Source organism: Pseudophryne corroboree, chromosome 6 (genome assembly GCF_028390025.1).
Source record: "Pseudophryne corroboree isolate aPseCor3 chromosome 6, aPseCor3.hap2, whole genome shotgun sequence".
NCBI classification, from domain to species: Eukaryota; Metazoa; Chordata; class Amphibia; order Anura; family Myobatrachidae; genus Pseudophryne; species Pseudophryne corroboree.
In genome coordinates, this window is record NC_086449.1 from 661533980 (window position 1) to 661549501 (window position 15522).

The following is a 15522-nucleotide window of genomic DNA, read 5'->3' on the forward strand; positions in this document are numbered from 1 at the left end:
TTCTGTCCCCTCTGTCCAGTCCCTGCCACCCCTGTCCCTGCTAACTCTGTCCTGTCCCTGTTAACCCTCTCTCCTATCCCTTCAGTTCTGTCCTGGTACCTCTGTCCTGGTTCTGCCCATGTCACCCCTTTCCTGTCCTGTCCCCTTCCCCTCTGTCCTGGTCCTGTTACCTATGTCCTGGTCCTATCACCTCTCTCTTGTCCCTGTCACCTCTATCTTGGTCCTGTCATTTTTGTTCTTCCCCACTGGACTGTCCCTGTCATCGCTGTATTGGCCCTGTCACCTCTGTCCTGTCCCTGACACCCTTCTCTCCTGTCCCCTCTATTCTGTCATGGCTCTGTCATCCCTGTACTCTCCCTGTCCCCTCTGCCGTGGTCCTGTCACCCATCTTTCCTGGCTCTCTGTTCTGTCCTGGTCCTGTCACCTCTGTCCTGTGCCTGTCCCTTCTGTCTTAGTCTGTCCTGGCCCCACTGGACTTTCCCTTTCATCTCAGTACTGTTCCTGACACCTCTGTCCTGGCACTTTTTTCGAGGGTTGGGGGCACCAAACTGTAACTTGCCTCCGGGCGACGGGGATGAACTTACGCCACTGCACTTCCACCATTGTTCGGCCCTGTCCAGGTGATATGCACTTTGTTCTCCCGTTTATTTTCTTTCTTGAAATTGTAGCAACTTCTGTGAACTTGCCATAAGCTTTGAAGTGACTTAAAATTAAAATGCAATTGTAAGTTCTGATACTCTGTGATTCTTAAAGCTCGTGACCTCCTAAGGCCATCAGCTACTGATTCAAAGGTATATTGTTCGGGTAAAGCGGAACCAAAGAGCTGCAGTGGGATGGGCATGTCCCAGTATAACTCTTGGTAGTGGCAGTATTTGTGTTTTTAGTAATAAGGTAACCCGCAAACAACATCCACCATGACCAGCCGCCTTAGCTAGCGATCTGACTGCGGATGAGATTGTGACAGTTGGGAAAATTTGTACATGCGCAATGCTAGAAATTGCATCTTGGCCCAAAAGAAAATGAATTATCGCATTTCTGAAAGACCCAGAATAAGCCCTATAATCTCATTTTATCTAACAGCAAAGCTTCTAAATCACAGTTCACAAAGCTCAATTCAACACTATTAGCAATATGAAGAAAACATCAATTTCTTAGTCATACATACTCACAAGTGCTGTAGGCTGGTTCACACTGCAATGACATGACTTGAAACTTCTCTTCATCTGTTTCCACAATCAGATTGGAGAGATATTGCTTCACCTTCCTGGCCATTTGAGCGTCCTCATACAACTTCTTGGCATTGAGAAGGGAACTCCGCCTTGATCGTTTTTTGTGAGCACCACCTTGAACATCTATCATATTTGAGTTTGTGCTTCCTTGACTCAGTGATCTATAAGACAACAGTGGAAATTAGATGTAGTTGAAGCAATTTACATTCAGTATTGCAATTTAAGGAGAATCCTTAAAAAAGAAGCTATGCCCACAGTAAGTGGTGGTGTAAGTGTTGAATACGTATACTGTAGTTGAGATGACAGTTAGTGCCTAATAGCACTGAGGTTTAGGATGTAATTCCCACCAATGCTCTAACTGAGGTTTTGAGTTTTGCTGATTTCCTCCCACATCCCAAACACATGCAGTAAGGTTTAAATGGGCAAAAATAATAAAACTACCCATATTGTATGTATGTAAATGTGGTAGGGAATATAGGGGGTCATTCCGAGTTGTTCGCTCGTTATTTTTTTTCCGCAACGGAGCGATTAGCCGCTAATGCGCATGCGCAATGTCCGCAGTGCGACTGCGCCAAGTAAATTTGCTATGCAGTTAGGTATTTTACTCACGGCATTACAAGGTTTTTTCTTCGTTCTGGTGATCGGAGTGTGATTGACAGGAAGTGGGTGTTTCTGGGCGGAAACTGGACGTTTTATGGGAGTGTGTGAAAAAACGCTACCGTTTCTGGGAAAAACGCGGGAGTGGCTGGAGAAACGGAGGAGTGTCTGGGCGAACGCTGGGTGTGTTTGTGACGTCAAACCAGGAACGACAAGCACTGAACTGATCGCACTGGCAGAGTAAGTTTCGAGCTACTCAGAAACTGCACAGAGAAGTCTTTTCGCAATATTGCGAATCTTTCGTTCGCAATTTTGATAAGCTAAGATTCACTCCCAGTAGGCGGCGGCTTAGCGTGTGCAAAGCTGCTAAAAGCAGCTTGCGAGCGAACAACTCAGAATGACCACCATAGTTTGCTGTATTGGTTTAATACAGCCAAATGATACATGATAGATGATACATATAAATATGCTCTGAGTGACATCAGACAGCTGTTTGGATCAATGCTGCTTGAGTGTGGAGTGCCCGGCTTGGCGTGTTAACACAGACGGTCTAAAGCCTCAGCTTCTTGAATACTTGCATTTGGTGAACGGAGGAAAGCTGGAGATTATACGGCAGTAGTTAGGGAAAGATAGGGAAAGTGTCTCAGCTTCCCTGCACCGAGAAGCAGGTAACTTCTGCAAAAGGTCTATAAACATCTCCACTCTTCACTTCAACTGCTATGTATATATTTCTATACATTGTTTATGTAATTCTATTGCTACTACAGCTTTTATTTTACTGACATACACTTTATGATACATTTACATTATCTTTAAGCACTGTGTTTTTGTTTCTTATTGCTTATTCTCCAAAAATATTATTAAATGGCCTGGACAGATTTGTTGGTAACCCACTTTGAAAATAAACAATTAGAATATAGTGGTAGTTCAAATTTATGGTTCTCTTGGATTAGCATCACATGTCTTCAATCTACTAATCAGACATTCTTCCTATTTTAATGGTGAAAAATAGCCACTCTGGTTTTGGTATCATTGATTGCACCACACTGAACAAGTACCAGAGAAAGCAAAGTAAAAAGTTGTCTGAAGAGATCTGAAAGAAAATGATAGACACGCTAAAGAAGCTATAAGACTGTGTCTAAGCAGCTTGATGTTTCTGTAACTACATTTGCGTATATTTTTAAGTAGTCATAGCACATGTGACTGTAGTTATCCTCTCTGGACACGGCACAAGAGGAAAAATCGACTCCAGATTAATTAGAAGAATAGTGAGAATGGTTATTAGAAACAAAAAAAAGCACAAGGAAAACTTCCAATGAGATACAAGCTGAACTCCAAGGGATAAACAATGCGGGATGCCAATTCCTTTTGTTACTTTCAGGTTATTTCAGTGAAAACATGAGTTCTTCTTTTTTCATGGAAAGTTGTAATCTTTTGACAATGTGAACATTGGGTTTATACATTCTATCCGTGAAAGGATATACTTAACTAATGTTAGGCTTCAACGATCCCGGGGAAAATTGGTCACTTTCTGTCCAAGTCAGACACCCAGATTGAAGTAAGTGAACAGTGGACACATCCATCCATATCAGCGCCAGTTACAAAGTGCCAAGATGTGCCACACATCATAATCTTTCATCCCTCTTGAGATTAGATTTCTTCCCAAAAATGTATACAAACAATATAGCATCCATACATTGATGGTCTCCTTTATTAGTGGTAGAGGGCAGCATTTATGGTTATACCTAAATAATAGCATAGTAATTCCACTGTTATCAAGACTACATATTTGGAATGAGAACCCATTTCAATGCACTCAGAAATAACTAAACCCAATAACAACCCATCTACGCATGTCAGTCTGAACAGAACCCATGGAAACTGTCAATATGTTCTCTTTGCATCCTACAACATATAAACGTGCAATCGTATACTGATTATCTATGTGGAACAAGGGTCACATGAATTTTAACATTAACCCAACTTGTTACAAAAGGTACCAACAAATTTGTCTAACTTTATATATTGCATGGGTAATCTCCCAAAAACACACATAACTTTGTGTAATGGATGTGTGCAGTTTGTACACATCAATTCCACATGATCGTGGCCTGCAGATTATGATTTTTTTTCTTTTTTAAAATATAACTCACTGGATGTATTAGATCGACAACTTTTCATGCAATTATTTGCTCTTATTCTAAAAATAAACTATTTCCTGTAAAACTATGCATTCTTTTTACAGAAAGTAGAAGTGTGATGGGTCCAATGTGGCCCCATCTTATGCAAATGCACATATGCTTCATCAAGAGAAGATGCTGATCTATAGGGAACAAAATTTTAAAAACATACTATTATTTACGAGATATAGAGATGACTTGCTGATGCTGCTGACATGAGGAGAAACAGCTTTTGTCTAAATAATGGAAAGAATCAATGCTTCTGATACAAAAATCAAATTTACCTACCAATGCAGACACCAACACACAGTACTATGAAAATGTTTTAGGCAGGTGTGGAAAAACTGCTGCAAAGTAGGAATGCTTTCAAAAATAGAAGTGGTAGCAGTTTATTTTTGACAATTAAGAAAATGTAAAGTGAATGAACAGAAGAGAAATCTAAATCAAAATAATATTGGGTGACACCACCCTTTGCCTTCAAAACAGCATAGATTCTTCTAGGCCCACTTGTACACAGTTTTTGAAGGAACTCTGCAGGGAGGTTGTTCCAAACATCTTGGAGAACTAACCACAGATCTTCCGTGTATCTAGGCTTGCTCAAATATTTCTGTCTCTTCATGCAATCAAGACAAACTCGATGATTTTGAGATCAGGTCTCTGTGGGGACCATATCATCATTTCGAGGACTCCTTCTACTTCTTTATGCTGGAGATAGTTCTTAGTGACATTGGCTGTATGTTTGGGGTTGTTGTCCTCCTGCAGAATAAATTTGGAGCCAATCAGACACCTAACTTCAATGTGGAAACGAGGCCAAGCAACTCAACTATGCACAACAAAATAGGAACTGGGGGGCAAGAAAAATGGCAGCAGGTGCTCGGGCCTGATGAGCCAAAAGGTTAAATATTAGACTGTAACAGAAGACAGTTTGTTGGCCGAAGAGCGGTACAATAATGAGTGACTACAGGCAACAGGGAAGCATGGTGGAGGTTTCTTGCAAGTTTGGGACTGCTTTTCATCAAATTGAGTTGGGCATTTGGTCAGGATTAATGGTGTCCTCAATGTTGAGAAATACAGGCAGGTACTGTACTTATCCATCATGCAATACCATCAGGGAGGCATCTGATTGGCTCCAAATTTATTCTGCAGCAGGACAACATCCCGAATATACAGCAAATGTCATTAAGAACTATCTTCAGCATAAAGAAGAACAAGGAGTCCTGGAAGTGATGACATGACCCCCACAGAGCCCTGATCTCAACATCATCGAGTCTGTCTGGCATTAAATTAACAGAAGGCTTTGAGCAAGCCTACATACACAGACGATCTGTGGTTAGTTCTCCAAGATGTTTGGAACCACCTCCCTGCTGAGTGCTCACACCAAATATTGATTTGATTTAGATTTCTCTTCACTTTGCATTTTGTTAATTGATAAAAAATAAACTTATAACACTTTTATGAAAGCAAACTTAATTTGTAGCATTTTTTTCTACACCTGCCTAAAACTTTCGCACAATACTGTATGTCAACTATTTGGATGTCCATATATGTATCAACGAAGGGACATAAGTATACACAAAGCAAACAGACCGCAATACATCTTGACAGCATCTAGCCATCTCTGAAAAATGGTCTTGCGAAGTCACAAATAATAAGGATTTCAAGGGTAATAAGTGAGAAACAAACTGTACATGGACCTTGAAAAAGTAATCAACAAATATGTACAATGGGGCTATGACTACACTCATTTAAAACAAACAGAAAGCCAAAACACATCTCAGGGATTCACAAGGTGTAATCCCTTGGAAAACTGAATACAACCTGGCAAGCCCAGTAATAATTTTAGTAACTAAGGCACTGTCGCCTAAAGTGGCGATGAACAAAGGTCTTCATTATTCAAATAAAAAATACCTGGCCATGCAGCCAGCCCCCATCTCTCTGTATGCCGAGTGGCAGAGCAGAGTGCCAAGAGGCGGAGCTGCTCAGCCAGCCCCTGTCTCTCTGTGTGTGCGGACAGGCAGATCTGCTCGGCCAGACTTTAAGGCCAGACCGGCCCATTGGCCCTTCTTGCTTCTGTGCCATCAGGAGAGTAGGGAGGGTGGCTCCCGGAACTCAAGCTCCGGGCGCCAAAAGGGTTTGAGGTCACAGCTCGCAGCACACAGCAATCTACTCACTTACAGCCTGAGCCACGTAAGCTTCCCCCCTCTGCACTCAAGTCGTGCATCACACCTAGAGAGGAGAGAGGAGCCGGGACGCACCTACCCAAACTGTAAAAAGAAAAGAGCTTTGTTCTTGCTGTGCCTGCCTGCTGCTATTAAGCATTAAAAAAAAAAACAGACATACAGTACACTGTTTTTCACCTTGTATATATCCAATTGGCAATATAATTTATAGGGGCAGTCACTGATGGGTGTAATAATAAAGAAAAGGAATGGGAACCTGCTACAATCAGTGAAGGGGAGGTACTGCCACTGTCTGTCATAAAAACACAAACTTTAGTACATAAATAGGGTTTACACTTGCATCGATGTGTAGATTTGGTTGCATGTTACACTTATGACTGGAAGGGACTGTGGTCTGAGGAAGGTGATTGGGCTGAGGAAGGTAATGGGAGCTTGGCTGAGGATGATGAAGGTGGCTGTAGCTAAGGATGGTGATGGGGGCTTTGGCTGAGGATGGTGATGGAGTTGAGAAAGGTGATAGGGCTGTGGCTGAGGATGGTGATGGGGCCGAGGAAGATGATGGTGCTGAGGAAGGTGATGGGTCTGAGGAAGGTGAAGGGGCTGTGGCTGAGGATGTGATGATAGGCTGGGGATGGTATGAGGGACAGAGAATGGTGATGAGGGTCTGAGGTAGGTGATGATATGCTGAGGTGATGAGGGCTGAGGATAGGGAGGGAGAGGGACCAATTTCCAAGCCACTTGCCTGGTCTGGACTCTGAAAGAAGGCACCCAATGGTCTGGACTTTCTGGAGCGACTGGAGGCTGGCAGGAGCATAGGGAGGGCGATTCTGGAGGAGCGCAAGCTCCAGGCGCCGGAAAATTCAGAGGGTGCCTGGCAGTGGCGCCGGCCCGGCAGCATGAAGCCTCCTCTCCCCCTCCCCTGTCACAGTGCAGTGTGTGTGCGCCGTGGACCTAAAAGGGTGCGGAGCTACGCAGGACCAGACTGTAGCCTGCAATACAGAAGGTTGACACGCTGCAGCTCCCGCCTGCAAGATTTCCTTAGGTAAGTGGATGGAGATTGAGTGAGTGAAACTGTGTGTGTGTGTGTATACAGTATCTGTGTACTGTATATGTATGTGTGACTGTGTATGTGTGTAATGTATGTACAGTATGTATGTGGTGTGTGTATGTGTATGTATGTATGTATGACTGCGACATAATGCGTTTAAGCGTCACTGCTACAGAGGGCATTACGTGTAAGTGTCACTGGTACTTGGGGCGTTATGTGTAAGTGTCACTGGTACAGGGGGCGTTACATCACTGCTACAAGGGGGCATTACTTGTAAGCGTCACTGCTACTGGGGTTGTTAGTTACGTGTGTAAGCATCACTGCTACAGGGGGCATTACGTGTGTAAGCGTCTCTGCTACAGGGGGCATTACTTGCGTAAGCGTCACTGCAACAGGGAACGTTACGCGTGTAAGCATCACTGGTACAGGGGGGCGTTATGTGTAAGCATCACTGGTACAGAGGACGTTACATGTGTAAGCGTCAATGGTACAGGGGGTGTTACGTGTGTAAGCATCACTGCTACAGGGGGCATTACGCGTGTAAGCGTCACTTCTACAGGGAGCATTATGCGTGTAAGCATCACTGCTACAGGGGGCGTTACTTGTGTAAGCATCACTGCTACAGGGGGCGTTACGCGTGTAAGCATCACTGCTACAGGGGGCGTTACGCGTGTAAGTGTAACTGGTACAGGGGGCGTTACGTGTAAGCATCACTGCTACAGAGGGCGTTACTTGTGTAAGCATCTCTGCTACAGGGGGTGTTACGCGTGTAAGTGTAACTGGTACAGGGGGCGTTATGTGTAAGCTTTACTGGTACGGGGGGTGTTACATGTGTAAGCGTCACTGGTACAGGAGGTGTTACGTGTGTAAGCATCACTACTACAGCGGGCATTGTGACTACTACAGGGGGCGTTGTGTATAAGCGGCATTACTACAGGGTTCATTGTGTGCATAAGCGGCACTACCACAGGGGGCATTATGTGCGCTGTCCCTTTGTAAAGTATGGGAGGGCGCAAATTTATAGTTTGCAGGGGGGCGCCAAACACCCTAGCACCGGACCTGCACGCCGCACTTCCTTTGTAGCCTTGCCCGACCTGGCCAGCATTGGCTCTTCCAAGACGCGGCCTGGTATTGCAGCAGCAGTGAGACAGAGCAGCACGCACAGCAGGGTTCTGACCGTACCTGCTTAGCTCCAGTCACCCAGGTGGCTGCATAGGAGGAGGCTCCGGCTCCATAGGAGAGGCAGGTGATGCAGTATGACAGTTGGGAGGAGGCAGAGACCTGGTTGTGGTGAGAAAGCTTCTCCCTTCACACACACCAGCTGGGGGAGGAGATGGGGGAGTGGCCATATTAGAGGCAGGCTGCAGCACAGTACTTCATATTCAGATATAGCTAAGAGGTCTGTAGTGTCCAGGGACATGCGGTGAGCTAAATGGCTCAGGAGGCACTGGCTAACCCCCAGAGCCAGATTTCCATGCAATATATAAGCCAAAGGATACATCTGGGCATTATACACAGGTGCTGCAGTATAAACTCCTGGAAATTTGGTGAGTTTTGATCAGAGATGTGCTGAAAGGATAAGCAGGGGAGGCACTGCCTCACCTGCCATAGACTTTTTACTCCAGAGTTTGGGATATAAAAATTATTAGAATAATGTAAAGAAGATATTTCAAATTATTAGTATTTTTCATATACTTTTTTCAATCAAAATTCTGGTTTAAACGTAAGTATGACAGGAAAGGCTCTGCCTCACCTGCCTCACCCCACCGCACGTCACTGGTAGTGTTCCACATTCACCAGATGGGATGCAGTTATAATACCGGCTGTCAGGATCCTGGCGATCAGGAGACCGAAGCCGGAATCTCGACAGCCAACATTTTACTGGTGCTCGGAATCCGAAACCCGCCCGTAATTCCCACTTGGGCCCGAAGCGTGGCGAGCGGACTCGCTGCCGGTATACCAGCAGGCAGGATGCCACAGTCGGTATACTGACAGCCGGCATCCCGTCTGCTGGTATATCATACCACACCTCACCAAACACCCAGCTTACTACTTTCATACATATTGCACTGCAGCCATAGACCAGTATATAGGTGATTTTTTTTTTTCCTGTAGAGGACATTGTGTGAGTGCTTTTCTCCCCCCCCCCCCCCTGTGGAGGCTATTGTGTTTTTTCCCCCCGTGGGGGTTCAATGCTTTTTGTCCCTGTCGGGAACTATGTGTTTGTGTGTATATAGGGAGGTGGGGAAGCGGCGCCGTGACATGAGCTTGCTCCGGGAGCCATGGCTCCACGCTACACCTCTGCATTTTGTATAGGCAGAACACCAGCCCTGTCGCCATATTGATAATTAGGTTTAACATGTAAAGTAGTGCAAAAAACTTTTAGTAAACAAAATATCATGAATATATACTGTATAGCATGATGATATAACCTTTACAATTTTAGTAGAGAATTTGTATTAGAAACCTACCACGTTACATTTCCCAAGATCAAACATTCAAATATCAGTCATTTAAACAAAATATTTCATAGCATGCATGCAGTTTGTCAGGTGAACGCAGCATGCAGAATGTTAAATAAGCCCTCATTTATTTAAAACTTACCCTAGACTTCTCCACCTCTTCTTCCTGCAAGCAAGAGCCACAGACATTGAAGCATGTGTTTGGACAGAAAAGCACAAGAAAAAAAAGCATAATTATGAATTAGACAGAAAGTGATGGGAAACAAGAAAGCCAGAAAAGGATGATGATGAATAAATGGCACAAACCTGTACTGTATGTGCTACCCATAATAAACAGGTTTTGAATGTATTGAAAGTAACCAGCGCAGAATAAATATTACTTGAATCAGTGCCTAATTATTACTTTACAGCCATATATATCTGTCAAATTTAAATACAACTTGGCTTGTAGACAGGACGGATTGAAACTAAGGGGTCTGGGTGTTAAGTCTACTATCCATTGAGATATGCCACCTTACTTGGCTGTAAAACAGAGGATGTGGCGTCAAAAGGAGTCAGGACAGGGTGAGTGTGTGCATGCACTGCAATAAGATTAATCTCCCCTACACCATTTATAGTCGCCCCTCAATCCTTTGTCACTTTTAAAGTGCGAGCTCTGCTCTGTTTCGTTTTTTGAGCAGAGCTACCTAAGCTGCCTATCACATGAAGGATTTGAGAATGCTTCATGACCCTAGCTTAGACAACATCTAAACCCTTTAGATTCTAAACACAAAATAAATGCACAGTTGCTGTGAGTGCATTATAAGGAATGAAAGCATTGCAACTCCCAGCGGTAGCCATAAACAAGATTAACAAATTGAGGGCAGACCTAAGCCCCCCCGTGCAACCTACTCTACATAAGACTTGCTCCCCTTAAGTGGCTTAGTACTTCTGGGCCCAACCCCAAAAAAGCCCAGTTTGCCCCTGTGGGCAAATCAACTCGCCATGCGAATGGGAGTGTAACCCGCAACTATCGCTTACACCAGAGCTGGCCAAACCAGTCCTCGAGATCTACCAACAGTTCATATTTTCCAGACCACCTAGTTGATGCACAGGTGTAGTAATTACTAATTAAGATGTGCTGCATTCATTTCTAATTGACAATTCTACAGATCTCCTGGAGGCCTAGAAAACATGAACTGTTGGTAGATCTCGAGGACCGGTTTGGCCAGCCCTGGCTTACACCATTGTGACCACTGAGTAGCAATGATTTCCTGCCCAGCTGCGCCTCCTCTGTAACATAAAAGTTAGAATACAGAACAAACAAGCAACAATTGACAAATGAGAACAGTAACAACCAAGAGCTAACAAATAATTGGGGCAGGGTGGGTGGGGAACATGCAAAAGGAAAGAACCTCCTAAACACAGTAGTAACCTCCACGCTATTTATCCAAACTAGAATCCAATCTGCTGGATTGCCCTCAAGCATTCTGTGGTACTGGGGCTCTATGTATGTTATTAAAGTGTAACAGAATACAACAGTTTACACAGCATTACAAAGCATAATACAACAATCTGGAAAAGACACATATACACTAGAGTTTTCTACAATCTATATGACAGTTACAGGAAATTATTGCCTTCTGATGTTGTCATTCAAGCAAAATCAAACACGTTACTTTTTCTCAGAATGTACTAAACCAAATAAAGGAGCAAAATGTAATCATAATTTATGTGATTTGAATTTCAAGGCAGAGCTGTCTCCTTTCTCTTTCTCAATGTAGTGAGCCCGGCTGGATTACATCACTAGGCAGGCGCAACCCTCCACACACCACTGTGTTGAGTGTCACGGTGCTGTGTAGTTGTGTAGCACTTAACTCTTCAGAGGTTAGACTACCAATACCGCCATATACCCGCCATACCGCTAATATCATCAGCAATGTGTATATACAATACCACTGGAAATATACTGCTGTTATGACTGTTCCTAATGAACCTGCAAGCTGGTGCCCATTGCAAACAACCTAGGTTCTACACCAATAGTTCATATCAACAAATCCCACATGAGAATTGACAACAGTACCTTTGCAAGAAATCCCAATATCCCATTATGATACTGCAGCAATTAACTGAAGAAACAAAATCAACAAGTCACTCATAAACCTACTATTACAGACTATGGGACCTCTTTATTACCACCTCTCTTGGTGATAAATATTTTCAAAGCAAGTTTAAAAAAAAAAAAAAATCACTGAGGGCAGCTGAACAATTTTCAGTTCCCTGGCTACTCTTAGGCCTGGTTAAGAGATGTACACAATGTATTCACAGCTGCAAGTTTGTACACAATGACAATTTACCAATGTTGCTGCCTCCTGGATTTGTATTGAGACACCCACCAACACAGATCAGTCAAAAATCGAAGGTCTGAGTAGCTGTATGATGGCGCAGCATGCCCGCAATAAGTGAGCTGCTAGGACCACTGTTACTGCGATACTGAAGTGCAGTCGCAGGCTGAGACGTGTGTCAAAAACAGTTGCGACACAACTGCGTTTCTGCCACCTATATCCAGTTACCTCCCACAAATGGTCCAGACTGGTAATCATCACTATGCAAATAAATCCTATCTGCGATCGCCGTCACAAGACCACTGCGGCACATACACAGTGTGACTCAGATGCATGCACACCAACTGCGGAATATCGCCATTGCTTTGGGACTGTAAAGAACTTACTCTGCGATATAAGAAGAGAACAAAGAAGGGGGAAATAGGCTAGTAAGGTAGTCAGTCTGTTGCTCAAAATGGGGTACATTTACTAAGATGGGAGTTCTATTTAAGAGGGGATGTTGCCCATAGCAACCAATCAGATTCCAGGTATTATCTTCTAGAAGGTGCTAGATAAATGAGAAGTAGAATCTGATTAGTTGCTATGGGCAACATCTCATCTTAAATAGAACTCCCATCATAGTAAATTTACCCCAATGTGTGTTACAGTACATGTTGTTTATAGAGTATTAGTTTTATTTAGAAATTATCTTGTGAGATACTTTTTTCACGGTTCCGGTGAATGGTCGACAATGTTAAGGTCAACAGTCATTATGTCGACCACTATTGGTCGACATGGACATGGTCGACGTGAACAAATGGTCGACACATGAAAGGTCGGCACACGAAAAGGTCGACCTGGATTTTTGAACTTTTTTTGGTGTCATTATTTCCGTAACATGACCAGAAACCCCAATTAGTGTACCGCGTCCTCTTGCATGGCTCGCTACGCTCGCAATGCTGTGGGCAAGGTGCCTCGCGCTGCTACCTCTGCGCTCGGCACAGGTTACTATTCCCAATCATAGTCCACGTGGATGGTAAAGTATACAAAAGTAAATTTTTTTTTTAAAGCAATGTCGACCATTTGTTCATGTCGACCATGTCAATGTCGACCAATAGTGGTCGACCTAATGAGTGTCGACCTTAACATTATCGCCATCTGAACGGATACCTTTTTTCACTGATAGCTGGAAAATATGGGTGGGACAGACTTTGGTGAGCTAAAGGTGAAGACAGAAGAGAAACATGAAATGAGGCATGGATTGGGATACGGTGAAGAGGCAGTCATCGGGATAAAGCAGTGGTTCTCAAAGTCGGTCCTCAGGACCCCACACGGTTCACGTTTTCCAGATCACCTAGCAGGTGCACAGGTATATTCATTATGCACTGATAAATGTTAAAAGATCCACAAGTGGAGTTGATTATTTCACTTGTGATTCTGCGAGGAGACCTGGAAAACATGAACTGTGTGGGGTCCTAAGGACGGAGTTTGAGAACCTGTGGGATAAAGACACTAGACTAGGGGTGGGCAAAATACGGCCCGCGGGCCGGATGCGGCCCGCAAACCGATCCTGACCGGCCCACTGCTTCCCACCAGCATGCAATGACAAGCGGCCCGACTGACTGAGCTGCTTGTCATTGCTCTGCAGTACTCCAAGCTGCCGGCGCCTGTCTCCCCTGCTGCTGCTGCACGGCGCCTGACACACTCATCCTCCAGAGTCCCCATTGACAAAGGCAGCGATCAGACAAAAAGGGGGTGGAGCTATGCGGAGACGAGGGGGGGGGGCTATGTGGGACTTTAGGGGGCGGAGCTACATGGGACATAAGCCACTGCTACAGATCCATCCTTCCTGCCACTGCCAGCCAGACACAGATCAGTAAGTTAATGGAAAAAGTGAGGGAAAGAAAGTGTATTTGTGTGTATATATATGAGAGAGTGTGTGTGTGTATATGTTTGTGTGTGCGGGCACTGGCGTCAGACTGTTTTTAGGTTAGGGGGGAGATCATTAACGCTTGCTGTACCACCACCCAACCCCCCCCCTCCCCTGGATTCTTTCACCGTGTCACCCCCCATGTTCTGTCACTAAGTCACCCCCCCGTGTTGTTACCGTGTCACCTCCCGTGTTCTGTCACCGTGTCCTGTCACCCCCATGTTCTGTCACCGTGACACCCCCCCACGTTCTGTTACTGTGTCACCCCCATGTTCTGCCACTGAGTCAGCCCCCCCCATGTTCTGTCACGGTGTCATCCCCCCCGTGTTCTGTCACTGTGTCACCCCCGTGTTCTGTCACTAAATCACCCCGCCGTGTTGTTACCGTGTCACCTCCCATGTTCTGTCACTGTGTCACCCCCCGTGTTCTGTCACTGTGTCACCTCCCATGTTCTGTCACTGTGTCACCCCCCCGCGTTCTGTCACTGTGTCACCACCCCGCGTTCTGTCACCGTGTCACCCCCCCGTGTTCTGTCACCGTGTCATACCCTGTGTTCCATCACCGTGTCCCACCCCCGTGTTCTGTCACTATGTCATACCTTTCCCCAGGGGCCATAAAACACTGGATAATTTGCTTGCTGTGCAATGATTATCCCAAATAAAATGTTAATGTGTAAAAAGGGGACTCTACCTGCCATAATGTGTAAAAGGGGGCTCTACCTGCTGTAATGTGTAAAAGAGAACTCTACCTGGCGTAATGTGTGACAGGGGCTCTACCTGGAGTAATGTGTGTAAGTGGCGCTACTGTGTGGCGTAATTTGAATAATGGAGACTATTGTGCAGCCTAAAATGAATCTGTATTATTTTTTGGCCACACCCCTTCCCCATGAAGCCACGTCCCTATATTTTTGGCACATAGGGGAGCTGCTATTTTGTGTGCGGCCCTCGAAAACTGACAGGAAAGTGTCCCCTCAGCTGAAATAATTGCCCACCCCTGCACTAGTCCATACTTGCCTACCTGACTCTCTCCATAAGGGAGAAAATGCTCTGTTCCTGGACTTTCCTAGTAATGTATGATTGCCATCACCTGTGGTGAAACACCTTTCTTATCAATTAACTAGCTCACCACAGTTGATGGCAATCATACATTACCAGGAAAGTCCAGGAACAGAGCATTTTCTCCCTCATGGAGAGGGTCAGGTAGGCAAGTATGCACTAGACCAGTGGTTCTCAAACTCGGTCCTCAGGACCCCACACAGGTCACGTTTTCCATGTCACCCAGCAGCTGCACTGTGTATCACCAACTGTCACATTTGAAAAATCTACAGGTGACCTGCAAAACATGGACCGTGTGGGGTCCTGAGGACCGAGTTTGAGAACCTGTGCACTAGACCACAGGTTCTCAAACTCGGTCCTCATTACCCCCACACAGTGCATGTTTTGCAGGTCTCCTCACAGAATCACAATTGAAATAATTAGCTCCACCTGTGGACCTTTTAAAATGGGTCAGTGAGTAATGAATACACCTGTGCACCTGCTGGGTTACCTGCAAAACATGCACTGTGTGGGGGTCCTGAGGACCGAGTTTGAGAAC

At 44.9% G+C, this 15522-nt stretch overlaps 1 protein-coding gene across 1 annotated transcript in view; it reads right to left on the reverse strand.

Annotated features, from left to right (window-relative positions):
• The window catches only part of LOC134934643 (rap guanine nucleotide exchange factor 6-like), a 349143-nt gene that overhangs the window by 130140 nt on the left and 203481 nt on the right, over nt 1-15522 (reverse strand). The window contains exons 16-18 of the mRNA XM_063930028.1: nt 10846-10968; nt 9839-9928; nt 1170-1390 (exon numbers count right to left, since the gene is read on the reverse strand). Coding sequence (XP_063786098.1) covers nt 1170-1390; nt 9839-9928; nt 10846-10968 — 434 coding nt within the window. The remainder of the gene's footprint in view (nt 1-1169; nt 1391-9838; nt 9929-10845; nt 10969-15522) is intronic.